The sequence below is a fragment of the Tamandua tetradactyla genome, chromosome 4 (assembly GCF_023851605.1).
Source record: "Tamandua tetradactyla isolate mTamTet1 chromosome 4, mTamTet1.pri, whole genome shotgun sequence".
Taxonomy (NCBI): domain Eukaryota; kingdom Metazoa; phylum Chordata; class Mammalia; order Pilosa; family Myrmecophagidae; genus Tamandua; species Tamandua tetradactyla.
Window position 1 is genome coordinate 83014092 of NC_135330.1, and position 26687 is coordinate 83040778.

Here is a 26687-nt window from a genome sequence, read left to right on the forward strand (position 1 = left end):
TACCACAGACCCTGAAGAAATAAAAAACAAGAGGATTCTATGAGCAACTATATGCCAACAAACTAGACAACTTAAGTGAAATGGACTGATTCCTGGAGACACACAAACAAGCTACACTGACTCAGGAAGAAATAGAAGATCTCAACAAACCAATCACAAGTAAAGAGGTTCCATCAGTCATCAAAAATCTTCCTACAAAGAAAAGTCCAGGGCCAGATGGCTTCACAGGGGAATTATATCAAACATTCCAGAAAGAACTAACACCAATCCTACTCAAATTTTTCCAAAAAATGAGGAAAAAGGAACTCTACCTAACTCATTTTATGAGGCTAATATCATTTCATACCCAAACCAAGTAAAGATGCTATAAGAAACGGAAACTATAGGCCAATCTCCCTAATGAACATAGATGCAAAAATTCTCAAAATATTAACAAATCAAATCCAACAACACATTAAAAGAATTATCCACCATAACCAAGTGGGGTTTATACCACGAATGCAAGGATGGTTCAATGCAAGAAAATCAATTAATGTAATACAGCACATTAACAAATCAAAAGGGAAAATCACCTGATCATCTCAATTGATGCGGAAAAAGCATTTGACAAAATTCAGCATACTTTTCTGATAAAAAACACTCCAAAAGATAAGAATCAAAGGTAACTACCTCAATATGATAAAGAGAATATATGAAAAACTGATAGCCAGAATCATACTCAATGGAAAGAGAATGAAAGCCTTCCCCCTGAGATCAGGAACAAGAAAAGGATGCCCACTGTCACCACTATTATTCAACATTGTGACAGAAGTTCTAGCTAGAGCAACCAGGCAGGACAAAGAAATAAAAGGCATCCAAATTGGAAAGGAAGAAGTAAAACTCTGATTATTTGCAGATGATATGATACTATACTTAGAAGATCCTGAGAAATATACAGCAAAGTTACTTGAGCTAATAAACAAATGCAGCAAGGTGGTGGGATATAAAATTAAAGTGAAAAAATCAGTAACATTTCTATACACAAGCAATGATCTAGCTAAGGAGTCAGTTAAGGAAAAAATTCCATTCAAAATAGCAACTAAAAAAATCAAATACTTAAGAATAAATTTAACTAGGGATGTAAAGGACTTGTACACAGAAAACTACATAACATTGCTAAAAGAAATCAAAGGAGATCTAAATAAGTGGAAAGATATTCCCTGCTCATGGATAGAGCTAAATATAGTTAGGATGTCAGTTCTCTCCAAATTGATCTACAAGATTCAACACAGTACAAATTAAAATTCCAACGGCCTACTTTGAAGATTTGGAAAAGCTAACTACCAAACTTATCTGGAAGGGAAAGAGACCCCGAATAGCTAAAAGCATCCTAAAGAAGAACAAAGTGGGAGGATCAACACTCCCTGACTTTAAAATCTATTACAAAGCCACAGTGGTCCAAGCAGCATTGTACTGGCACAAAGACAGAAGCATTGACCAATGGAATCAAATCAAGAGTGCAGAAATAGACCACTAAATCTATGGTCAACTGATTTTTGACAAGGCCTCCAAATCCTCTGAACTGGGACAAAATAGCCTTTTCAGTAATTGGGCATGGAAGTACTGGATATCAACAGCCAAGAGAATGAAAGAGGACCCCTATCTTACACACTACACAAAAATAAACTGAAAGTGGATCAAACACCTAAATATAAGAACTAGCACCATAAAGCTTCTAGAAAAAAATGTAGGGAAACATCTTCAAGACTTAATAATAGGAGGTAACTTCCTAAACTTTACACCCAAAGCACAAGCAACAAAATTAAAAATAGATAAATGGGAACTCCTGAAAATCAAATGCTTCTGCACCTCAAAAGATATTATCAAAAAGGTGAAGAGGCAGCCAACTCAATGGGAGAAAATATTTGGAAACCACATATCAGACAAAGGTTTGATTTACTGTATACACAAAGAAAGCATACAACTCAACAACAAAAGAACAAACAATCCAATTATAAATGGGCTAAAGATATGAATAGGCATTTTTCTGAAGACCAAATATAGATGGCTCAAAAGCACATGAAGAGATGCTCATTTTCACTGGCTATTAGGGAAATGCAGATCAAGACTACAATGAGATACCTCCTCACATCTATACAAATGGCAGCAACTAAACAATTAGGAAACTATAAATGTTGGAGAGGATGTGGAGAAACTGGGACACTTATGCACTACTGGTGGAAATGTATAATGGTGCAGCCACTATGGAAGACTGTTTGGTGGTTCCTTAGGAAACTAAATTTCAAGTTGCCGTATGACCCAGCAATAGTACTACTTGGTATACTTGGTATACCCAGAACAGCTGAAAGCAATGACACAAACAGACATCTGTCCACTGATGTTCATAGCAGTATTATTCACAATCGCCAAAAGGTGGAAACAAACCAAATTCCCATCAACAGACGAGTGGATCATTAAAATGTGGCATATACATACAATGGAATATTATGCAGCAGTAAGACAAAATGACGTCCTGAAGCATGTGACAAGATGGATGAGCCTTGAGGACATAATGTTGAGTGAAATTAGCTAGACACAAAAGGACAGATACTGTTTGATTCCACTTTTATGACCAGCAGAAAGGTATAATCAGAGACTTATAATATAGAATACAGGGAACTTAGAGATACATAGAAGCTATAGATGGGTGAACTGTTAGCTAATGAGGTTGAATTCCAATGTAAGGGAATAGATGGGAGTGAAGGTGAGTCTCTAGTGGGTCTAGAAGTAATATTATCATATTGAAGATGAACAAGATTGAAAAGGGTTGTGCAGATCTATATGTCCCACTGACTCACACTAGGAATATGAATGAGTTCTTGTAAGAATTACTTCAAAGATACGATGCTTGTATAAAGAGTGTTTAAGTCCAGGGTACAGAGGGAAAACTGCTATTGCATGCTATGAGCTATGTTCAAAAGGAAACTATTGGCACTACCATAGCAACAGCAGAGGTAAATAATGTGTGAGGGACAAGAGTTAAGAGGAGGTTTAGATCCCCTACTTAGCGAGGGTGTGTTTATTGGTTTTCTGTCTCTTGGGAACAATGAAATTATCTAAAATTGGGAATGTTGATGGACTGTGGACTTTGGGCCCTCTATACGATGCTCAGTGAATGCAGATGGCTGAAGGATACACTGATGGAGAAGTAAAATGGCAAACAATGGTGTATACTTATGAACGAAGGCTGTGCTGCTACAAAAAGGAACAATGTCGTGAGGCATGCAACAATGTGAATGAACATATGGGACATTTGGTGAAACAAAATAAGCCAGAAACAAAAAAACAACAATGGTATGGTCACCTTTATAAAATGCTTTTAAGAAAACGGGGCCTAGATTGTAAGCTTTTAGAGCAGACACATTAAGGCTGGAGTGGTGATTATTATTTCTGGATTTTGAGAGGCTTGTAATATATATAACCTGATATTTAGAGATAAGAATGAAGCTGAACAGGTTGGGGTTAAAGTAATTCAGAACACAGGGTAAGGAAGACAGTGTCTATATTTTAGAACCACACAAACTCTTTGAGACAATGGAAGAAAGATTTATTTGATCTGGAACTGAAATTTTCTGTAGTGCGTAATCTAACTCAACCTATCTGTACAGCTTATTTGAACAACTGAAACACAGGGAGCCTAGAATAAGAAAGGCGTCTTTTAATCCTGTATAGATTATTGTAATACCTGAATATATCCTAGAGTATATTAAGCAGATAATCAAAAAGTATTGGCAAAGTCCCTTGAAGGATGGGAGAAAGATTATGGAACTATTAAACCTTACCATCAGGGAATCCCCTGATATTTTGTCAACATTTAGGGACACCCAAATCAATAGGCCATTCCCTCAATCCTGAGGCTTACTCTTGTGAAACTTCTGTAGGTAGCGGAGAAGTTTAGACTACCCATAGGTATGCCTAAGAGTTACTTCTGGAGGACCTCTTTTGTTGCTCAGATGTGGCCTCTCTCTAAGCCCAACTCTGCAAGTGAAATCATTGCCTCCCCACCCCATGTGGTACATGGCATACAGGGGTGAAAGTCTCCCTGGCAATGTGGGAGAGGACTCCCAGGATTGAATCTGGCCCTGGCACTGTGGGATCAACAATGCCATTCTGACTAAAAGGGGGAAAAGAAGTATAATAAAGTATCAGTGGCAGAGAGAGTTCAAATTGAGTCAAGAGGCTACTCTGGAGGTTGCTCTCACGCAAGCTTCAGGTAGACCTTGCTACCTATCATAACCTGCCAACCTCAAACCAGGACCATTCCAGCCAATCCTAAAGAACACCTAAGGCAATATATAAGATTCCATAAGTGTTCCATGCATTAGAGTAACTCTCCAGAAACCTACAACCTCCAGATGTGTCCCTAGTCCAGATAAGTCCTGAAATGTATAGGGTGCAGCCTCTCCAGAACATCACATAGTTCCATCTCCCTAGCCCATATTAATGACTGACCCTTCCAATATGGAAAAGTTAGAATGGCCTAGCCCAATCACCCCTAAAGAGAGGGATGGAAAGTCAAAGGTGATGGTGGAGTTATACAGTGAAGATAGGATTTAACAAATGAATATGAATGCTGAATCATTAAATTGATATCTCTTTTACTCTCTAGTATTTTAGAGCAGCTAAAAGTAAAAACCTAAAATTATGGAAATGTAACCCATATAAAACTCTGCAATATGTTTTACAACTAATTGTGGTGCTGTGCTTTGAAATTTATTGCTTTTTTGTATATATGTTATTTTTCAGAGAAAAAAAGGCAATTGTGATGATAAAAAAATATTTAAGCCTTCTAGCCTCCTATATTCTAGAGCAGCTAGAAGTAAAATCTGAGAGGATGGTATGGTAGCTCATGACAAACTCTGGGATCTGTCCTGTAAGTATTTGTTGAAGTGTGCTTTAGAAACTATTGTTTTTTTTCACTTCTTTACTTCATATATATATATATATGTATGTATGTATATATATGTATATGTATGTGTATATGCTTTGTATATATGTTATACCATACAATAAAAAGTTAAAAAAAAACAGATCACTGTCTCAAATGAATAAATACTAACAAAGTTGAATCCAGCAATATAAAAAAAAAGGTATCATCATAACTAAGTGGCATTTATCCAAGGAATACCAGAATGGTTTAACAATCGGAAAATCAATTTAACAACTGGACAATGAATCAAATGTAATTCACCATATTAACAAAAGAAAAATGAAAAACCACCTAGTTCTTTCAGCAGATGCAAAAAAATTGCAAATACAATATCCATACCCAATACAACTTTCAGCAAACTAGGAATAAAAAGAAATTTCCTCAACCTGATCAAGGGCCTGTGCAAAACACCTACAGCTCACATCACACTGATTGGAAAACTTCTATTCATCATTAAATTGAAGGTTTAAGCTGGAGCAAGAGGCAATAAAAATAATAATAAAGGCTTCCAATGAAGAAAAGTAAAACTGTATTTGCAGACAGAATGATATTCTATATAGAAAATTCCAATAGAATCTACAAAAAAGCTACTAGAACTAATAGGGAATTCAGCAAGTTTGCCGGATATATAACTCAAATAGCAACCTCAATATAAAACAAATTATTTCTATACACTATTAATGAACAATCAGAAATTGAAATTTAACAAAATACTTTTTTCTTTTTTTTAAATACCGAAAAACATGTAACAAATGCAAACATCCACAAAATACTTTTTAACAAAATACTATTTACAAAATTTAACATTTAAATATTTTCAAACATTTAACATTTAAATACTTACAAAATTTAACTAAGTTTAATGAAACACTATTTACAAAAATATGAATGACATACCTAAATGTACAAGACCTATGAAACATTTTAACAGTTTTATTCACAATATTACAAAAATAGAAACAGCCAAAGTATCCATGAACGGGAGAGTAGATGAATAAATTGTGTGCATTCGTACAGTGGAATACTACACAGAAGTGAAAAAGACACACTGCTGAGACATGCAACATTAAGGAATCTCACAGACACTATTGTTGAATTAAAGAAGCAGACACACAAAAAAAGAGTACATGCACTATGACTGCATTTATATGAAGTTTAAATGGAACTTTTTAACAAAGGAAAGTTAATCAGTGATGATAGAGGTCAGAATAGTGTATATCTCTAGCTAGTGTGTATAGGGCAGGGGGGCAGTTAAAGAAGCGGTATTGACAAGGAGTAGGCCAAAAGGAACCTTCTCAGATGGTGGAAATGTTCTGCATCTTGACACTGTTGCTGGTAATACACTTGTATATATATTTGTAACACTTCATCCAGCAGTGCTCTTAAGAATATATTTCACTATATGTAAGTGATACCTCAGTAAGAAAATTCAAACAAAAAGAGAGGGACATCAGCCTTTCCTTACCCACTCATGAAGTCCCCAAATATGTAGAGGCCATTGAGATTTGGGGATTCACACCCACGGTAGACATATCCTCCAGTGACTGACTTCCCCACTGCATGGTCATAAGCATAGATCGGCAGAATGTCATCTGTCCAAAACAAGGAAAGACACTGCATGTCATAGTCAAAGATGGAAGATTCAAGGAGGACGAAGAGGATATTTAAATGGTAGGACAGGCAGCCAAACGAATCATGCCTATTTTTCTCAACAGACTAGCCAGGGCATGTGCGAGCTTCCCATCTGACTGTCATCTGCAGGCAGAGGGTAACTGAAAATTCCTGCATCTATGAGATTGCACCTGGATATCTACACATCCAAGTTTCTCCCCTAGATTGAGATGTCAGATATGCAAGTTCAAGGACTTGAGAAATACTGTGAGGATCTGGAAGTCTGCTTTGTAAGGTAGAAGCCAAAAAGACCAAGTAAATGGTACTTTATTTGAAATTGTACTTTTACTTGACTTTATATGGAATATCATTTTAGTGGGCTTTCCCAAATTGGGAAATAAAACATATAGCACACCAGTTTTCCACTGCCAATGGTTCTCAAAGAAGTATGCGTAAGAATCACGTGGGTCAGTCCTTTAAAATACAGACTCCTAGAACCAGCCTGTGCCCTCAATACCCTCAAGATTCAAATTCTGTAGGTCTAAAGTACAGCCCAGGAACCTCTTTTTTTTTTTTTTTTTGCATGGGCAGGCCCAGGGAATCATCCAACATGGCAGGTGAGAATTCTGCCACTAAGCCACATTCACACCATCCCTAGGAATCTACTTTTTAACAAGCACCGCCCAAGGTGATTTTAATGCCAATGGCTGGAGGACCACTCTTTAGGACATTCTATCCCACAGCACATAAACAAAGGCATGCTTTAAGGACCTTCAGAATGGGATGTCCACCTTTCCCTCCAACCCACCCATTCACAAAATCACCCAACCGACGCTCTTACTCACCCAAAGAGGCATTGTGACAAAGTTTTTTGTCATAGCATTCAAACCCTTCCTTTGCTCTCCAGCCATAGTTCCCACCTTTGACAATGAGGTTGATTTCTTCAAATCTGTTCTGACCCACATCCCCACAGAACATCCTGCCTCGGCCCTGGCGGGTGATGGGGTCCCCCCGGTCCACCGCACAGCGCCACATATTTCTGACCCCATAGGCATAGATGGTGGGGTGCACTCCTGGCTCAGAGAGGAACGGGTTGTCCAGGGGGACTCGGTACCGCTTGCCATCTGAGCCCGCTCCATTCACATCGATCCTTAACACTTTTCCCAGCAGAGAACTTCTGAAAGAAAGATGGTCGAGAAACAGGCACAGAGGACCTGGGAGACTGCCCAGGAGGGCCCACTGAGAGACCAAGCTAAGCAACTGCTGGGAATAACATGGAGATGCACAATATTTTTTTCTTTTAAATATGCCCAAGATGTTAAAGCTTGCCCTTTTTTTAAAATTTTTTGTTTGTTTGTTTGTTTTTTGTTTTTGTTTTTTGCACGGGCAGGCTCTGGGAAACAAACCCAAGTCTCTGTCATGGCAGGCGAAGACTCTACCACTGAGCCACCATTGCCCACCCTAAGACTTGCTCATTTTTAATCCAAAAAAAGAAACCAAGAGGCAGAAGTTAAGAGACCATCCTGGCCCATGTGATCCTATATAAGTTGCAACTTAAAGTTTTTTATTTGTATGATGGGAACAGTTTCCTTAAGGTTTTGTCTGATATTGAGAATTTTTAGAAATTGACCCCGTCCTTTCTCATATAGTAATGTGGTCAGTAGAAAGGGCAGTGGCGTTGAACAGCTCTACCAATGACTCTGGTCTCTGGGCCTCAGTTTCCTCAGTTATAAAGTAGGGATAGTAGCACTACCTTGCATTGTGGTTGTGATGTGAGGAATAAATGAATTCTTTATATATAATTTAACGCAATTCCTGACACATACTAGGTATTTTTTAAATGTTAGCTTATTATTGTTGTTGTTAATCTTAATATGGTTATTACTGAGAATAATGGAAGCCAAGTGCTTTCTGGGTGGAAAGGTGTGGCAAATGTCCTGCTAATATGTATTTAAAATTCTGAATTCTTCTCTACAGTGCACTGAGAGTCACACTGAACACCTATAATATTAATTACCCAAAATACACTGACTTTATATGAAATTTATAGGGCAGAAAACCAAATGCTCCTCCTACTGCCTCAATGGAGAGGACTACATTTTGCAGGAAGTTATTTTGGGTTTGGCCCTCTGGAGACTCCATCTCAGCAAAAATAGTCCATTTTAAAAGAGGGAAAGGCAGAGGGGTCAAGAATGCTGCCCCCATCCAACTTACTTGTTCTGAGCATTTCCAAACTTGCCAAAGGGGTCCCCAGCCTGTCCCCCATCCCCAGTGAATATATACATATAGCCATCCAGGCCAAAAAGCAGCTGCCCACCATTATGATTTGAGGCTGGTTCATCTATCTCCATGATGACCCTGGAAGAGACAAAGAAGCCATGCACAGGGTTTTGACACAAGCTGAGACTGCATCCTTTTGAGACACCCAGAAATGATTGGTCCAAGCCCACCAAGCTCTGCTTCAGAATTTCCAAAGATCACAAAGCAGCACAGCTTTGGGGCTCCGAAATGCCCTGTGTTTTCTAGTGTGATTCTTTAAAGGATCATTTTTCTTTCCTACCATGACCCACAAGCTATAATCACAGCAGCAGCATCCTTTCCTAGAGCTAGGCCTTCCTCTCTGCTTTTCCATGACTCTCAATCCCTTCCTTTAAGCAGTCTAGGAGGGGTTCGGCTGTGGATTCCGCATGGTCTTTTAAATCCCCTAACTTGTCTACAACGGAAAAGAGAGACAAGACGGAAAGAAGAGGGGGAAACGTGGGTGGTAGAGTGAAAAGAAGATGAACTTATGGTCAGCTGGAACTCAGTCCTTAATCTTACCACGAGGCAATAGGTTAAAGGCCTTGTGCCATGGTGTCCTATGAGGATGAGAACTCCCATATTCAAGGTAAAGGGCCTGGGATCTAATGGCCACTAATAAAGAGGCTGCTGTATTATTTATATTTCATATATTATAAATAATACATTGATACTATTTATAGTAATTTCTCAGTCCCTTTTAGAGCTGCTGGTCCTTGATTACTCTGCTGTGAAGACTAACAAGCCTGGGTCAAAATAGAGTAACTGGAAGGTGATGGCTATTCCCCATAAAGAGCCTTGGCATAAGAGTCCAACTTGAACTTCATTAATTAACAACTCCTTTCTCAACATTATAATCTAGTGGCTCTAAAACCATTAAAGTCCCCTATGTCACCTCAAAGGACTGTTGGCTTGATTTTGGAAAGCAGATACAGAGTTGCAGATTCTCCTAGGTATGTAGTCTCACCTTTCTGACTTCGGGTCAGCTCTGTTGGGATCAGCCCGAGACACCTTCATCTCACTAATCCGGATCTTTTCTTTTTTCTTCTTGCCCAGACATGAGTAATAAATATAGAACTTGCGGTTGCGGCGAAATTTAGGATGAAAAACCAATCCCAAGAAGCCTCTCTCATCTCCAATCCATGGAGTGGTCAACACAATGCTCTTGAGGTCCAGGAAGGGTTCTTCTAGGCGGCTCCCATCAGGCAGGTAGACCCACACAACTCCCACCTGCTCAGCCACAAAGAGGCGGTGAGTGCCATCTCCTGCGTGGGCCATGGAGACAGGGTTCCTCAGTCCGTTGGCCACCTCAGTTAGGCAGAGCTGCAGGCAGCCCCGGTGATCTTCAGCCACCGCACCCAGGTTGTGGTTGAGATGGTCGCTCCTCAGGACATTGGGGAAGCAGTAGTCCTTGTCAGGAAGGTTAAGCAGATGGCAGAAGCGGGCTCCGTCCTTTTCATGGGACTTGTGGAGGCGACGGTCATCGGTCAGCAGGGAGATGGCAGAGTGGCAGTTGGAATGGAAGGCAGAGCAGTAGTCGGAGCAGAGGCCAGGAAGGTTCCGGTGGGGTGTCTGAGGGTTCTCAGCATCATAGAGATGGGCTGCATATGGTGAGCACTCCTAGAAGGAAAAAGAGAGAGAGAGGCAGCTCTAGTAATCAGCCCCTGCATCACAACAACCTCTGAGCTGCCAGGAGCTGTCTGAATCAACTGTTTTGAAACTCCTGAGTCTAGTGGAATACTGTGCAACATCCAAGGAGGAGCAGGAGGGAGACCCTGGTTAATTGTGACAAATACCCGTGAGTTTCAACCTCCCTGCAGCAGCTACCGCCCCCCTTTCCCCCAGCCTCCTGGCAGGCAATAGTGGGGACTGGAGCTCGGGCTCCTGGCGCAGCTTGTCAGTGCCAGGGCAGGCCACAAAGACCTAGCCTTCCAAACTCAGGGGTTGTGTGATTTGACTGCAGATCTCTCACTTTGATCAACTACTTCAGATCGCTGGGGAGCTAGCCCTGAGTGGCACCAGCTCTGAAGACAGCCATTATTCCAGCCTTCCTTGGACAAAGGCAGCAGAGAAATCTTAAAGATAGTGACCTTCGTCAAAACTATGGAAAACAATTAAAGGGCTGCATTAACTGGGCAAGGGCTGAATCAAGAAAAAGCAACTTCAAAGCCATAGAAGGTAGTACCCTTGCTGGTCTCTCCCAGACCCTTTCACAATGCAGAGTAGAGCCAGCTTGCACGCCCCCATTGTAGGTCCTGACTCTTCCAGAGGGGCAGGGTGGCCCTTGTGTGCATAATGGAGTGCATGTATGTCAGTTGCCTCTCAGAGTTTGTACTGAGGCCAGAGAAGCTGCTTGCAGTTAAGACCGTGTGAGAAGGAGCCTGGGGCAAAGGACTACTCACATTAAGTCACTCTAAAGAGCACCCAGGAGGGGAAGGAGGCCTATTTCAAAGGGAGTAAAGGGGACTGTACTGGTTTGAATCTCTTGTGTACCCCGGAAAATATTGAATATCCTCATTCAATATTGTAGGGTGGGACCTTGCTGATTGTTTCCATGGAGATGTGTCTCCACCCATTCAAGATGGGGTTGCTTACTGGAGCCCTTTAAGAGAGAACCATTTCGGAAAAACTTTAGAGCTGACACAACCAGAGACCTTTAGAGATGGAGAAGGAAAACGCGCCCAGGAGAGCTTCATGAAACAAGGAGCCTGGAGAGAAAGCTAGCAGACAGCATGTTTACCATGTGCCTTTCCAGTTGTGAGAGAAACCCTGAACCTCATTGGCCTTCCTGAACCAAGGTATCTTTCCTTAGATGCCTTAGATTGGACATTTCTAATGCCTTGCTTTAATTTGGACATTTTCACAGCCTTAGAACTGTAAACTTACAACTAAATAAATTCCCCTTTATAAAAGCCTTTCTGTTTCTGGTATATAGCATTACAGCAGCTTTCAAACTAGAACAGGAATGTTCACTCTAACTCCTGTAAACTATAAATGGGGAAATCCTGAGACCTCCAGCTAGTGCAAGCTCAGGAAAAAAGCAGGCTCCAGGGTTCCAGACAGGCTCATCTAAGACAGAGGGGACCCTGCACTTCCCATTTGCCTTAGGCTGATCTTGATAGGAAGGCTAAACTCTGAAAGAGACCACCAGCCAAAGCAGAGCCAATTTGCAAAGACTATGAAAGGTACCTCTGATCTTGACTTGTTGGTTTTGATTAGCTCCTGGCATTCAAGAAAATCTGTGTTATACCACTAACTGGGCAAAAATTTAAGGAACAGATAGCTCAGGAACTAAATCCCAGAGTTAACACTTTAAAATATTAAAAATGATGATATTGTGAATTACTAATTATATATGTAGAATAGAATGATCATATGGTAAGAATGTTTGTGTTTGGTTTAAAAAATTAAAAAAATAATTAAAATATACTGTGTTCAATGCAACAATTTCAATACAACCCCAAACAAACAGAAAATGATGATCCATTCAAAGGAACAAGATAAAAGTCCAGAAATCATCAACAAAGAAGATTAGGAGGTTTTAGGCTTACCAGACAGACTTTAAAATATGATCCTTAATATGCTCAAAGAGATAAAGGAAAACGTAAAGGGAGAACTAAAGGTTATGAGGAAAACTATGAATGAACAATATGAGGATCTCTCCAGAGAAATATTGGAGTCAAAGAATACAATAACTGAAATGAAAAATTCCTTTGATGGTTTCAACAGCAGATTGGTTATGAAAGCACAGATGCAGATATTTGCACACCGGTGTTCATAACAGCATTATTCACAATTGTCAAAATATAGAAGCAACCCAAGTGTCCATCAACCAATGAATGGATAAATAAAACATGTTGTTTACATACAATAGATATTATTCCACCATAAGAAGAATGAAGTTCTGATACATGCGACAAAATGGATGAACCTTCAAGACATCATATTGAATAAAATAAACCAGACACCAAAAGACAAATTATGTATAATATCACTAATATGAAATAATTAGAATAAGCAAATTCACAGAGTCAGAAACTAGAATATAGATTACCAGGAATTGCAATAGAGATAGGAAGTGGGAAGTTAATTCTTAAATTGTACAAAGTTTCTATTTGAGATTATAGTGAATGTAATGAATAGCATGGAAGTATATATTTGACTGTGAAAGGTAAAATTTTAGGTTGTATAAATGTTAGCAGAATACAATTAAATAAAATATTGGATAGTAAACAAACACAGTGACGCTTATTGTAAACTATGGACTATAAATTGTAGCACAGTTTTAAAAACGTTCTTTCATGAATCATAACAAATGTACCATGCTAATGCAAGGTGTTAATAATAGGGTGGTGTAGTAGTTAGGTTCAGGTGTCAACTTGGCCAGGTGATGGTGCCCAGTTGTCCTGTTGCTGTGGACTTAAATTATTAACACATGAATTTCATCTATGGCTGATTATGTCTGCAGTTGGCTGAGGGAAGTGCCTTCCTCAATGAGTAAGGCAAGTCAGAAGAGAGAGAAACAGCTCAACAGAGTTCAGCACAGCCTAGCATAATGTAGCTCAGAGCTCAGAACCAGTTCAGACCCATATGTTTGGAGATGCAGAAAGGAATCACCCTGGGGAAAGCCATTTGAACCCAGAAGCCAGGAGCTAAAGGCCAGCCGTTATCACCGTGTGCCTTCCCATGAGACAGAGGAATTCAGATGAAAGCCACCTGCTTTTCCTCAGAAGAATGGAAATGTGTAACTAAGTAAGCCCCCTTTTTTTTTGTAAGTTTGAAATTTAATGCTTTAGAACCAAAGTTATGACTCATACATTAAAAAATGACAAAAAATACAGCACAAACATATGTATGCAACTGATGTAAATGTTTTTAAGTATACAAAACTCAAAAGCCATACAACACAAAATTATTATATATGAATACATAACTTCTGTACAACCAAAAATAAAACAGAAAGAATGGTAAAAAAAAAAAAAATACAGCTTATTTTATGTTCAATGAATGAAAATCAAAAGACTAACATCATTCATTGTAAATGAGCCCTTAGAAATCAGTAACAACATTAACTATTACTTCAAGACAAATGAAAACGTTACAAGAAAAATGAGAACATAGAGAAACGTGAAATACAATGGGCTATTAATGATGCAGTGATCAAGTTTGACATTGTTTGCAATATTACATTGTCAAAGATTAAAAATACTGATACATACATTTGTACAGTTATAGGAAATAGGGAACTGGTGAAGAGGACTGATGAGAAAGGGTAAGCCCCCTTTTTAAAAGCCAGCTCAGGGCGGTGCAATGGTGGCTCAGTGGCAGAATTCTCACCTGCTATGCCAGAGACCCAGGTTCATTTTCCAGAGGCTGCCCACGTTAAAAAAGAAAACAAAAACCAGTCCATTTCTGGTGTATTGCATTCCAGCAGCATTAGCAAGCTAAAACAGATGGTATATGGGAACTCTGTATTTTATGCATGATTTTCTGTAAACCTACAGCTTCTCTAATTTAAAAAAAAAAAGGATGGAGACTCTATATATCTCAGCAGTTAGACTGGTCACACTAGGGGCTGTCTGAATTTTTGAGTAAGCAGAAAAGAAATTGTCTAGAAAAGAATCTGCATCTATTACCAATTTCTCTTCTTTAGCACCCAAATTTTCTACCCAGTTAAACCTCCTAAAGGGCACAGCGGGAAAAATAACCTCTCATATTCTATATAGTATCTCCAGAATTTTAGCTCAAAATTTTATTCATTAATAAATATTTTTGAAGGACATGACACTAAACTTCTCAATCTAAATGTTGTACGTGTAAGATTTCCTTTATACAAATCTGAATCAATATAGCAAAAAATTCATATTTGTTGAAGCTGTGCTAATTAATTTCTTATACTTTTCTATATATTGAAATATTTTACAATTAAAAATAAAATAATTAAAATGGACATGGAAGATGTTACTTTCAGAGATCAGGCATCCACTGATTTCTTCGAGTATTTAAAAATATGTGTTAATTGCTTGCCATGTGTAAGGTACGAGGCTGGGGGCTATTTGAATTGAATTTGAATTGTGGCCATAAGGCAATCATGATTCTATACGAATAAGGATCCAGGAGGAGTGCAGATCCAACAGAGTACCTGCTACTCAGACTTCTCAAAACTATAAAACTTTTCAGGAGGGAAATAGAACATTGTGGACAACCAACTAACTCCCAGTAGTGATGAAAGAAGTAACTGGAATGAGGCAGGTTTTAAGCGTATAGGTAGGGAAGGAGAGTGAAGGAGAGCCCACCAGATCAAGAACCAGCCCCAGGTGAGTCCTGAGTGGCTCTCCCCAGTTAGCCAGCAGCATAGGACTGCTCATTTGTCTTGTTTCCATCATCCCCTAACAAAGGGACCAGCAGCAGTTCCAGCCGTATTTGAGTGCTCTTTCTCTTATTTGCCCTGATTGCAGATTGCAGAGCAAGCTTTTGATTATCAGGAAGAGAGAAAGAGTGAGGCCCGGTACCCAGGCCCCCTCCTAAAAGCCTGTAGCAAACCTGCCTTAGCCAAGGACAAAGGTCAAGAAAGTAAACAATCTCCCCAGAGGGGGAAGAATGTAACTAGGGAAGTAAAACATGGCATTGATGGTATCTCAGTCTTAAACACTACCCTTAGTAAAACACTAAGGTTTGATGGGTTATGCTAGAGACTCGATGGCCTCCTACTTTATGGAAGGTCTTGGTTCTGAAATCATATACTGACTCATTGATCTATTTCTAGTCCCTTCACACAGTGCTCATGGCTGGAAGGCCTCCACTGAAGAACTTCTCCTGTTAGTAAGTCATGTCCACTTCTGTGCCTCGTGTGTTTTTTGGTCTAGCAGCCACACCGTCCCATGCTCTGCACAAGCTTGATCTGGTGACCAAGAGTGGACGCTCACAGCGCCTCTCCTCCAGCTGTCAGCCTCTGTTAGGATCATCATCAGAGCTGCCGACTAGAAGCAAAATGAAACTTACTGACCTTGCCCACCCTTGGGGAGTGGAAAGAAGAAAGAGAGGAGACTGAAATAAGGATGAAAAGGCAGGACCCGAAGAAGGTTGTGGAACGATCACCACTACCATGGCACACTCCTGTCCAGCGATTTAGAGTTTGCATAGTCGCTTCCACTCAGTTAGCTCCATCGCTGTCATAGAAAGCTAAGGCCACAGGAAGAGTCATCCATATCAGATTCCCCATCATGTGCCAGGTACTGTCCTCTGCACTGGGAATACAGCAGTGAACAACATGCCTACAGCTGGTCACATGGACCTTTTCCCAAGGTCAGAAATCCATGAAGTAAGAGAGCCAGTCTGGAGCCGGAGCTGTCGTTACTACATGTGAGCATGTTGTGCTCCATAGAGTGCAGGGCTTGGTTAGAGTCTGAGCATCTAGACTCACGCTGCAGCACTGCTGTGCAAGTCAAGTGCAAACTCTTTGGACCTGACTCATCAGTAAAACAACAGTCATGACTGCCTGGAAGAAACTCTCTGGGGACACAGCACATGTGCGTCAGGGAGAAAGATGGCCTCGTAAAGCTGAACAAATTAGGCAAGGGTAGGACTGTCTTTTGCTGATATTATCCTTATTCCTCAAACCCATAGAACAGGAGAGCTGGTGAATTTGGCTTTTGGAAACCTCCCCTCCAATGGCAGGGGGTAGGGGAGGGACAGAGCGAGGGGGGGCACATTTTTACCAAAGGATATCTCAGAAATAAACTGTCTCAGTATTGCTCACACAAGCCCAGCTCTGCCCATGTGGTTATCCCAGAGTTAATTCTCCAGGAAACAGCCAAGGGAGCAGTGCTGGAGGTGAGGGTACAGCCCAGGGCAGCACTATTCAGGCAGCAGGCTGCTGTTCCAGGCTCTGCTGGACTGGGAAGCCCAGTTAACCCTGCCCGGGAGGCAGGGCTGGGGCAGGTAGGTGGTGGTTAGGATTACTGCTCCAGAACAGGAATTGTCTGTGGCTGAGGTGAGGAGGTCCCCTGCAGATGGCCCAGTAATTACACTGACGTGCCCAGGAAGGTCTCAGGTCAAAGGCCTGCCTGCGCTTCCTGTCTCTCATCCTCCAAAACACAAGCGAGCTCTTCCCCTGACACCCTCTATCACATGCTCTCCAATGCTGACTTCCCCGACGCCCTTAAACACCGTCTTCTCACAGCCCCAGTGTATGCAGCCTGCATCTATACTATACTCCAGCTGAGCTGGACTAATATGATGCCTCTCAGGGGTATGGATTCTGGCTGCTGGAGAGCCAGGCCAAGCAGGACTTCTGTGAGTTATTGCCGTTTAGTGGCTTGACGCTCTCTCACTTCAGCTCTGGAATCCTGGGCAGGCAGGGCCCTGGTGTGGGCTTTCCCCCATCACCTGCTGCACCATCCTTACATCCGAGCCCCCCTGCCACGAATGACACCAAGGACTGTACCCCAGCAGCTGGGGCCTCCGTGGGCTGGACTTCCTCCACATGCTCCCCAAAAGCTACAGGCATGTATTGTGCCCACTTCTCGGAGTACTGCAGAGGACCCAGATACTGGCTGCTCCGAGAGCCTCTGCCATACTCCAAGGGCCAGCAGAACCCCAGAGGGATAGTTCCAGGCAACCCACGGACACCAAACTCAGCACACCCTGGCCTCCGTGTGCCTATCCAAAGCCCTCAGCTCTCAGATAAGGTACCTGGCAGGTGAGCTTTGAAAGGGCTGGGTGCCCAAAGGCCCACACCATCCAGCACCCTGAACTGCTGGAGCTGGAAGTGCTCTTCTAAGCACCCCCCCGCCCCCGGCTCTGCTCAGGCCTACCTGGCAAAGGATGTCTTTAATGTAACCTCCGCACAGCTCGTGGCTCCTCAGGTCGAAGTAGTCCATGATGTCCCAGTACCGGGCAGCGATGCGGTGGTCCTTTCTCTGGTCACAGCATCCAAAGGCCTCATAGTCAGAGCAAAACTCAAGGTGCACAGGGGGCTGGAAGGGGGGCCCATAATCCAGGCACTGGGGGTGTCCCTGTAGCAAGCCTACGTGGCCCAACAAAACTGGGAGGCAAAGGCAGAAAATGCCAGAAGAGATAGAGAGCCAGGGGGCCTGCCAACTCTCACCACCCCTAGGAACCCACTTCCTCAGCATCTTGGCCTTGGAAGCACTCAGACTGCTGTGCTTGCTCAGACTGGCTTCCCTGCTCTGCCCCAGGGCCCTCCCTCTCTTCCTCCACCACTCTTCTCCCCACCTACTCCACCCCACTCCCATCTCGTTTTCTTTTCCTTCATTCTGTTCCCTCCTTTCAGCAAGCTCACTGAGGTGGTTTCTGGGAAGTGTCCCTTCTGTGAAAGGAGCGGGAAGTTTCCCTGTCCCACTAACCACAAAGTGGAGCTGGCACAGGTCTTGTCCTCTGTTGCTGAATTACTGGGGTGTGTGGTTGCTTAGCAAAAGATGCACGGTGTTCACAGCAGAGGTGCAAAACATTCCTGTGTGTAGGAACTGTGTAAGGGGAGACCAGGAAATTCACACTTTTGTTTCTTCACAGGCAGAGAAGCCCAGAGTCACAGGGAGAAAGCCACATAGTACACAGAACCACGTGTCAGCCTGGAAGGTAAGGGTCAAGTGTTCCTACAGACGGGAGAGCACCGCTGGGCCTCAGGTATAGGCCTGGGAAGATGGGGGGGTGGGGCAGGGGACTCCTGCAATCTGATTTTAAAAGTCTCAGGGCTAAAAGGGTGTATTCGGACTGGTAGAAAAAGAGCAAATTTCATTTACCTTATTTCCACAGTAAGGAGCAAGAAGAAGGAGGAGAAAGGAAAGGAAAAGGAAGGGGTGTGGCCCAGAATAAACAGGGAGTCAGTGAGGCCTATGCATCGTTTCCTAAGGCTCCCATAGCAAAGTACCACAAATGAGGCGTCGTCCCTCCCTCCCCTCTGACATTCTGAAGGCTGTAAATCCAAAGCCAAGGTATCCACACGGCCAAGCTCTGAAACCTGTACAGGGGATCCCTTCTTTGCCTCCTTGTTTCTGTTGTTGGCTGGCAATCCTGTTTCTTGGTTTGCAGCCACAGCGCTTCAGTCTCTGCCTCCATCATGACATGGCATTCTCCCCTTTTCTGCATGTTCAAATTTCCTCTTTTTATAAGACACCAGTCATATCAGATTACGGCCCACTCTAATTCAGTCTGGCCTCATCTTAACTAATCACATCTTTGAAGACCCACTCTACTTCAAGTAAGGTTTCATTCATAGGATCATGATTACGACACGAACTTGTCTTTTTGAGGCACACAATCTGATGAATTAGCACAGAACAAGTAATTCAGAACACAGTGGTAAGGAAGGCAGAGTCTATATTTTAAGGTTTATTTGATCTGGAACTGAAATTTTCTGTAGTGCATAATCTAATTCAACCTATCTGTACAGCTCATTTGAACAACTGAAACACAAAGAGCACAGAATGAGAAAGAGGCCCTTTAATCCCGTACAGAATATTGTAATACCTGAATACATCCTAGAGTATATTAACCAGATAATCAAAAAGTATTGGCAAAGTCCCCTGAGGGAGGGGAGAAAGACTACAGAACTATTAAACCTTACTATCAGGGAATCCCCTGATACTGTGTCAAACCTTGGGGACACCCAAATCAATAGGCCATGCCCTCGATCCTGAGGCTTACTCTTGTGATGCTTAAGAGTTACTTCTGGAGGACCTCTGTTGTTGCTCGGATGTAGCCTCAGTCTAAGCCCAACTCTGCAAGTGAAATCATTGCCCCCCCCCCCCCATGTGGGACATGACATCCAGGGGTGAAAGTCTCCCTGGTGACATGGGAGAGGACTCCCAGGGATGAATCCAGCCCTGGCACCATGGGATCAACAATTCCATCCTGACCAAAAGAGGGAAAAGAAGTGTAACTAATAAAGTTTCAGCGGCAGAGAGAGTTCAAATAGAGTCAAGAAGCTACCGTGGAGCTTGCTCTTAAACAAGCTTCAGTTAGACCTTGCTACCCACCTATCATAACCTGTCAAACCCAGCCAGTACCATTCCAGCCAATCCTAAAGAACACCTAGGGCAATATATAAGATTCCACAAGGGTTCCAGGCACTAGCATAACTTTCCAGAAACCTATAACCTCCAGATAGGTCCCTGGTCCAGATAAGTCCTAAACTTAGCCCAGCCTCTCCAGAACATCAGATAGTTCCATCTCCCTTATTATTGGCAGACCCTTCCAACATGAAAAAGTTAGAATGGCCATAGCCCAAACACCCCTAAAGAGAGGGATGAAAAGATCAAGGTGATAATGGAGTTATACAGAAAAGATAGGATTAACAAATGAACATGAATGCTTAATCATTAAATTGATATCTCTTTTAGTCTCTAGTATTTTAGAACTGCTAGAAGTAAAAACCTAAAATTGCGGAATTGTAACCCATGTCAAACTCTGAAATATGTTCTACAACTAATTATGGTGCTGGGCTTTGAAATTTATTTACTTTTTTTTGTATATATATTATTTTTCACAAAAAAAAGGGAAAAAGTTTATTGTGATGATAAAAAAACATTTAAGCCTTCTAGCCTCCTGTATTCTGGAGCAGCTGGAAGGAAAAGTGTGAGAGGACCGTATGGTAGCTCAAGACAGACTCTGGGATCTGTCCTGTAACTACCTGTTGGAAGATGCTTTGAAAACTATTGCTTTTTTATTTCTTTGCTTTGTATATATGTTATCCTATACAATAAAAAAGTTTTAAAAAGTTAAAAATGAAAAAAAAAAACAAAGCATAATATGGCATCCACAATTCGTTGGTGACTGTGCTGTTTCCAGTAGGCTCACTCTGCAAAGATCAGATAACTCACTGCTCTGGAAGCCTTGGGCTGGAGGAGCAACACTTGGTCCAGTTTCAACCAGTGAATTCATAGCCACTATCGCCTTCTCAGAAATGTGAGGTGACCCTGTAACGTGAAAATGCATTCCCCATTTCATGTAGGACCTGGGAGTATTTTTTGTTACTTTCATTGACATTTTTGCCATGAAATAACTGAGTCCAAGAAAACTGCCTCCTGTTTAGAAAGTAATTCTAAATGACTCTAATTAAAGAATTATAGCACATTAAAAAAAAAAACTTGGACATAATAAAACACAAACTTTCCTATCTACCCAGGACATGTTCAAATCAGATTTTATTGTTTTTAGTTTAGAGTCACTGCAAAGATTAGGAAGAAATGATCAGTTGGCAGGATCTTTTCAGATACAGTGACAGCATGTTTCTGATTATAAAATATATAACATTTCAGATTTAATTACTAATAGATGTGATTATATATAAAAATTAATCAGGCAATAATTAATTTGACAATAGATGCATTAGTGTCAATTCAAGTAAATAAGTACCATTATATGCAAAGTATTATGCTGGAAGTGGAATGTTTAACAGAAAACTGATACATAATAAATTCTTTCAAGTTTATGCTCTGAGAAGAAAGGAAAAAATAAGTGTCGCAATAATGCAAGGCATGTTATAGTAAAATAACGATAAAGGAGGAATTGTCGTTAGGGATCCAAGGTGAGAGAAATGACATCAGGCCGGAGGAGACAAAGAAAATCTTAACGAAGGCTGTACAGGGTTTTTAGATAAAGTATTGATTGTTAGGTGTGATTCATTTGTATTATACACTACAATTCACAAAGAACTTTCTCATGTTCCATCTCATTTGGTCCTCAGAATTCTATTAGATAAGCAGTACAGATATTAGATATTATCATTACCAATTTTTAGACAATTCAGATATAATTCACATACAATTCACCAATTTATAGTGTGCAGTTCAATGGTTCTTATTTGTGCAAACATCGCCACAATGAATTTTAGAACATTTTCATCACTTCCAAAAAAAAAACCCATTCCCTTTAGCTATCACTCCTCTCCATCACTACCCCCACCCCACCCCCACTAACATATCCTAGTTCTAGGCAACCACTAATCTACTTTCTATCTTTAGATTTGCCTACTCCGGACATTTTATATAAATGGAATATTATGTGTGATCCTTTCCTTTTTTAAAAGGAATCTAAAGTGCATGAAATGGGGTTCATCACAATGCTTGGGTCATAATAGTCAATATTAGTAACACCACTTAATCCAAAAAATTAGACCATTAATAATTTACATCCCCTAATGAGCTTTTTCCTATCCTATCCTCCTGACTTCACCACTCAAAGCTAACCATTTGGAATTTTATCATTCCCTTCATTTTTTATATATAGCTTCATCACAATCTGCATGCATCAATAACATTTTAGGCCTCAAATTTGAACTTTATAAAAAAATTTGAATTCTGTGCAGCCATAAAGTAGCATACTGAGACTCGTGTTTTTCATTCAACTTTGAGATTCATCTATGATGATACATAAAGCTAGTTTATTCTTTTATACACATATTACTCTACCACAATTTATCCATTCTCATGCTAATGGGCATTTGTGTCTTTTTTGCAAGTTTATTTTGCTGTTCTTTTTCTCTTTTTTGGTGCTGTGAACAGTTCTGCTGTCTCCTGGTATATTCGGGCAAGCACTAAGAATGGTACTGGTAAATGGCAGAGTAAGAGTTTTCTGAAATGACTGCCACACCTTACAGTTCCACCAGCACTGTATAGGCCATCAATCCACAGTCGCGTCAAACTTAGCACTGTTAGACAGCTTCATTTTTGTTAATTCAATGGGTAAAACTGGCATTTCGTTGTGCACTTGATTGCACTTTCCTAATTATTTTTATTACCCATCGGTATTTCCTCCTCTGTAAAATACCTGTTCACGCCAGTGATGGTTTGAAGCTGTTTTATACCCCAGAAAAGTCCATGTTCTTTTAATCCATTTCTGTGGGTACAGACCTTTCTAAGTGGGACCTTTTGATTAGTTTACTTCATTTGACAAGTTGTTCAAAGGCAGGTATTAATCCTTTTACTGGAGTCCTTTATAAGAGATGAAACCCAGAGAGCATAAAGAAAGGCCCCAGAAAAGCTAAGAGGACCCACAGAAACTCAAAGAAGTAGACAATGGAAGCAGAAGCTGAAAGCAGTGAAACCCAGGATGAAGGACCAGCCAGTCATGTCTTCCCATGTGACAAGAGGTGTCCCGGATGCCAGCAGCCTGTCTTCAGAACTCAGATGTTTTTCTGTTCATGTCTTGAAACATTTCCATGGCCTTAGAATTATAAACTTAATAATCTAATAAATCCCCATTGTAGAAGCCAACTCATTTCTGGTATATAGCATTTTGGCAGCTTTAGCAAGCCCCCTTTATTTTTTTTTATTGAATTCTTTGGCCTGTTTTTAATGATTTGAAATTCTTATTTTTTTTAATCTTTTGCCAGTTTATATGTGTTATCAACAAACATTTCTCACCGATAGTAGACTGTATTTAATTTCATTTAAGGTGACATTTGATAAAAAAAAGTTTTAATTTTAATATAGTCAAATTTGTATCTCTTCTGTCCTAGACAAAATATATGAAGCAATTGTTTTCATGAAGTGGACAACAGGTACACACGACTGGGATCACTGGCGAAGGTGTACATGAAGTCCCACAATTTCCAGCTTCTCTGATTGCAGACAACTTCCCAAGAGCAGTGCACTGAGCTGCAGTCCAAGCAAAGCATGGCAGACCCTATGAGCTGAGAAGTCAGAGATCAGAGATCAGAGTTCGGGGCAGCCAAGAGACAAACAAGAATCTTCAAAGACAGTGCATCAGGAGAGAAATGTGCAGAAAGAACATCCCAAAGTGTGCAAGGGCCGCCTTCAAGTTCACGGCTGTTAGCTGGGCTGTACATAAATTTAAAGATGGGTGTATTTTACAGTGGGAGGCAACTCATTTATTATGCTATGTTGGTATGTCAGAAACTTTCAAAAGAAAACCAGTAGACTTTAAATTCTCTTTATTTAGTTCCTGTTACTAAAAGTGTCAGTGTAGTCATGATGTATAGCTAATTAGTGGTTAACACTTATTAAACAGTAATTGTTAGCCAAGGCATTATATATTTTTTAATTCTTCGTAGCAATTCAATGTGGCAAATCCTATTGTTTCCATTCTACAGATTAAGAAACTGAGACTAAGAGAGCCGAATAGGAGGCCTAAGAGTCACAGAACTATCAAATGATAGACCCAGGATTCAAACCAAGTCCCCCAAGGTCTTACTCCTGGCATAAACTTGCCAAGATATTACTTCCAATGGGATAGGCATATTCAGTTATAACTTTCATAAAATTTGTTCAGTTTAGCACAATAATTTTTTAATGAGCTAGAAATTCTACTAGGTGTTGGTGATATGGAGATAATTAAGTCTAGATAACATATGAGACAGGCAGATAGATGTACAAATATAAACAATGCGGTCATCTGATAAAGAGGCTGTATAGGGACTAGTGAGGAAGGGTGGGCCCACCAGCCTACCAAGGTTCAGCTTTAGTTGACAGCCTCTGGGTTACAGCTCCCCTCTATCTTCTCCTTGCTGCCTAATAGTTCAATGCTCTGCACACACACTGACTAAACCAGGAGGCAATGCAGACAGGAGATGATAATGCGTCTTTGAAACCACGCTTATTTGGTTACAGTCCCAGCGCCACCACTACCAGCTGTGACCTTGGACACGTTAATTAATCTCTGAAGGATGCCACTTTCCTTCGCTGTAAAACAGGAATAATTCACAGGGTTGTGATGATGGTATGATGAAATATAAAGCCCAAAGCACTCAATACATTCTAGCAACTATTATTATTCACGAAACTGGCTTTAACGTCAGTGCACCTAAAAAATTTCACAGGTGTTGATTCTCACTGCTCTTATTGCACAATTAGATATGAACATATGTGATATTTAAATTCTAGGAAACTAAGCTTTGTGTGGAAATCAAAAAACGTATCTACTCATTTCTCTTTTCCTCACACCTACATTCTCACAGAGGTAACAAGAATTCATGAATTCTATTTTATAGCTTTTGCCAAAAGTTCTCGGGAAGTCGAGGCCCTGATGATCTTGGCCTTGAGATCTCTGTTCACGTCACCTGTGAGTCTCACTCCTGCACTGACTTAGATGCCTCATCACTCACTCCTAGGAATGAAGCTGCTCTATCCATGCGGTAGCTTTTAAATTAATTTATTTGGGTTCTATGGGAACCTACCTGGTTTCCTACATACCTTGTAAGGTCAGGTACTTCTCTGTTGATAGCCCTTTCTTACTCAGTATAAAAGAACAATGAAATGTAAGTCAGTGACAAAGCATAACTTGCCCCCCCCCCCATTTTCATACATATGGTTTAAAATTGGTAGGAATAGAAGCCAATGGGAAAAATGTGTCAACTGCTGTCAAAACAGCAGGCTTGTAAATTGTAAGCCTACATGGAACTAGTTATCTAAACAGTAAATGTTTAAGAGCCAAGACATGTTTTGACGGAGCACTTACAGTTATCCAAACATGTTATAAAGCTCCATTCATGTTCAGATAAAGCTGTTCTTGGCTTCTTAGCCAAGCTTTCCCATTAGTTTACTCTGGGACCCTGGGACCCTATTTCACTGGCAGAGTTTCCTCCACTGTCCAGCTGTCTACTGCTGCATCCTGGTTTCCAAAAGAAAAAAGAGAGGGCACATATGTTCTAAAGCATGCCTGGATTGCCACAATAAAAAAAAACAAAAACAAGTGCCTTTTAATATTAGGCCAGTGCCAGCTGAAAGTACCTAGCCCCCTGTATGCCGTCTGACCCAAATTAATCCTCTTTCTCTCAGAACATCACTTAGCCCCAAACTGCCATGTCTTAACACCAAAAAAGAAAGGAGTCCTTTTTTAAAACCCTTGTCTTTCCAAAGTTTCTCAACAGAAGTCATCATCGATATATTTCTTCATAGTTGTAAATCTAACATGGATCAATTAGAGACTAAAACAATATAAATTCATTCATTCACAGTACCACAAGTTACATTTTAGGAAAAATTATCTGCAAACAGCAATAACTGTTGTGGAGCTATATAGCTATATTCTCTGAAGAAACAAATATAATCATTTATTGAAAGAACTATTCCTTAATGAAGGTGTTAGATTTAACAGTACAAAAATAGAAACATGCATGTTTACAAAAAACTTTCTCAAGCTGTAATTGAGAATAAAAGAAAATATTTTAAAATATAACCTTATTGTAGCCATATAAACCACCTTTTTGAAACACCAAATAAATGACATATTAAATAACTATCTACTGAGCTATTATTACATTTAAGGCACTATAAACAAGAAATGACTAATAATATCAGAGTCCTGGATTTACAATACTGTATTTTTTCACAGATTTCTTCAACTGCTTAATTTTCTTCCTTAAGACTTGATGACCTTGTTTTGAAACATACCGAAAATATCTACAACCTAAAAAAACAAAACAAAAAAGTGTCAGAGCAGGAACCCAGCTTAATTCAAGAGACTGACTCAAGCCCCACACTAACACCTTGACAGAAAAGAGGTGTGCCCATTTTCAGGCATAATAATGCCTGATATTCATAGGTATTTTAGAACTGGCAAAGCACTTTGCTATGATGTTCACTTGACATTTACAACAATGCTGTAAGCAAACAGATGTTACAATAGTCATTTCACAGGGACAGTTTACCAAGGTTAATTGCTTGATCTAAAGTTACACAGAAAATAAGTGACAGAACTGGAAAATGGGCCCAAGTCTACAGACTTGGCTCAAACACACTGTATTAAGTAGTAGAAAATCACAGTTCTAATAGCATTTCTGTTCCTTTTCATCAGTGTATTAGAAAGAAAATTTTAAATTACACTC

At 40.5% G+C, this 26687-nt stretch overlaps 2 protein-coding genes and 1 long non-coding RNA gene across 11 annotated transcripts in view; 1 reads left to right on the forward strand and 2 right to left on the reverse strand.

Moving 5' to 3' along the window:
- Window positions 1–18093, reverse strand: part of HHIPL2 (HHIP like 2) — a 41660-nt gene extending 23567 nt beyond the window's left edge. The window contains exons 1-5 of the mRNA XM_077157915.1: window positions 17695–18093; window positions 9846–10498; window positions 8795–8938; window positions 7426–7757; window positions 6435–6561 (exon numbers count right to left, since the gene is read on the reverse strand). Coding sequence (XP_077014030.1) covers window positions 6435–6561; window positions 7426–7757; window positions 8795–8938; window positions 9846–10498; window positions 17695–18015 — 1577 coding nt within the window. The 5' untranslated portion in view covers window positions 18016–18093. The remainder of the gene's footprint in view (window positions 1–6434; window positions 6562–7425; window positions 7758–8794; window positions 8939–9845; window positions 10499–17694) is intronic.
- The window catches only part of LOC143681141 (uncharacterized), a 51560-nt gene extending 27771 nt beyond the window's left edge, over window positions 1–23789 (forward strand). The window contains exons 3-6 of the long non-coding RNA XR_013174388.1: window positions 6685–10676; window positions 15645–16457; window positions 18413–18478; window positions 23361–23789. This is a non-coding gene — a long non-coding RNA (uncharacterized LOC143681141). The remainder of the gene's footprint in view (window positions 1–6684; window positions 10677–15644; window positions 16458–18412; window positions 18479–23360) is intronic.
- A 2098-nt stretch (window positions 23790–25887) lies between these two features.
- Window positions 25888–26687, reverse strand: part of TAF1A (TATA-box binding protein associated factor, RNA polymerase I subunit A) — an 80623-nt gene continuing 79823 nt past the window's right edge. For all 9 annotated transcript variants that reach the window (XM_077157923.1, XM_077157922.1, XM_077157921.1 and 6 more), the window contains one exon: window positions 25888–26269. In XM_077157923.1, the coding sequence (XP_077014038.1) occupies window positions 26157–26269 (113 nt within the window). In that variant the 3' untranslated portion in view covers window positions 25888–26156. The remainder of the gene's footprint in view (window positions 26270–26687) is intronic.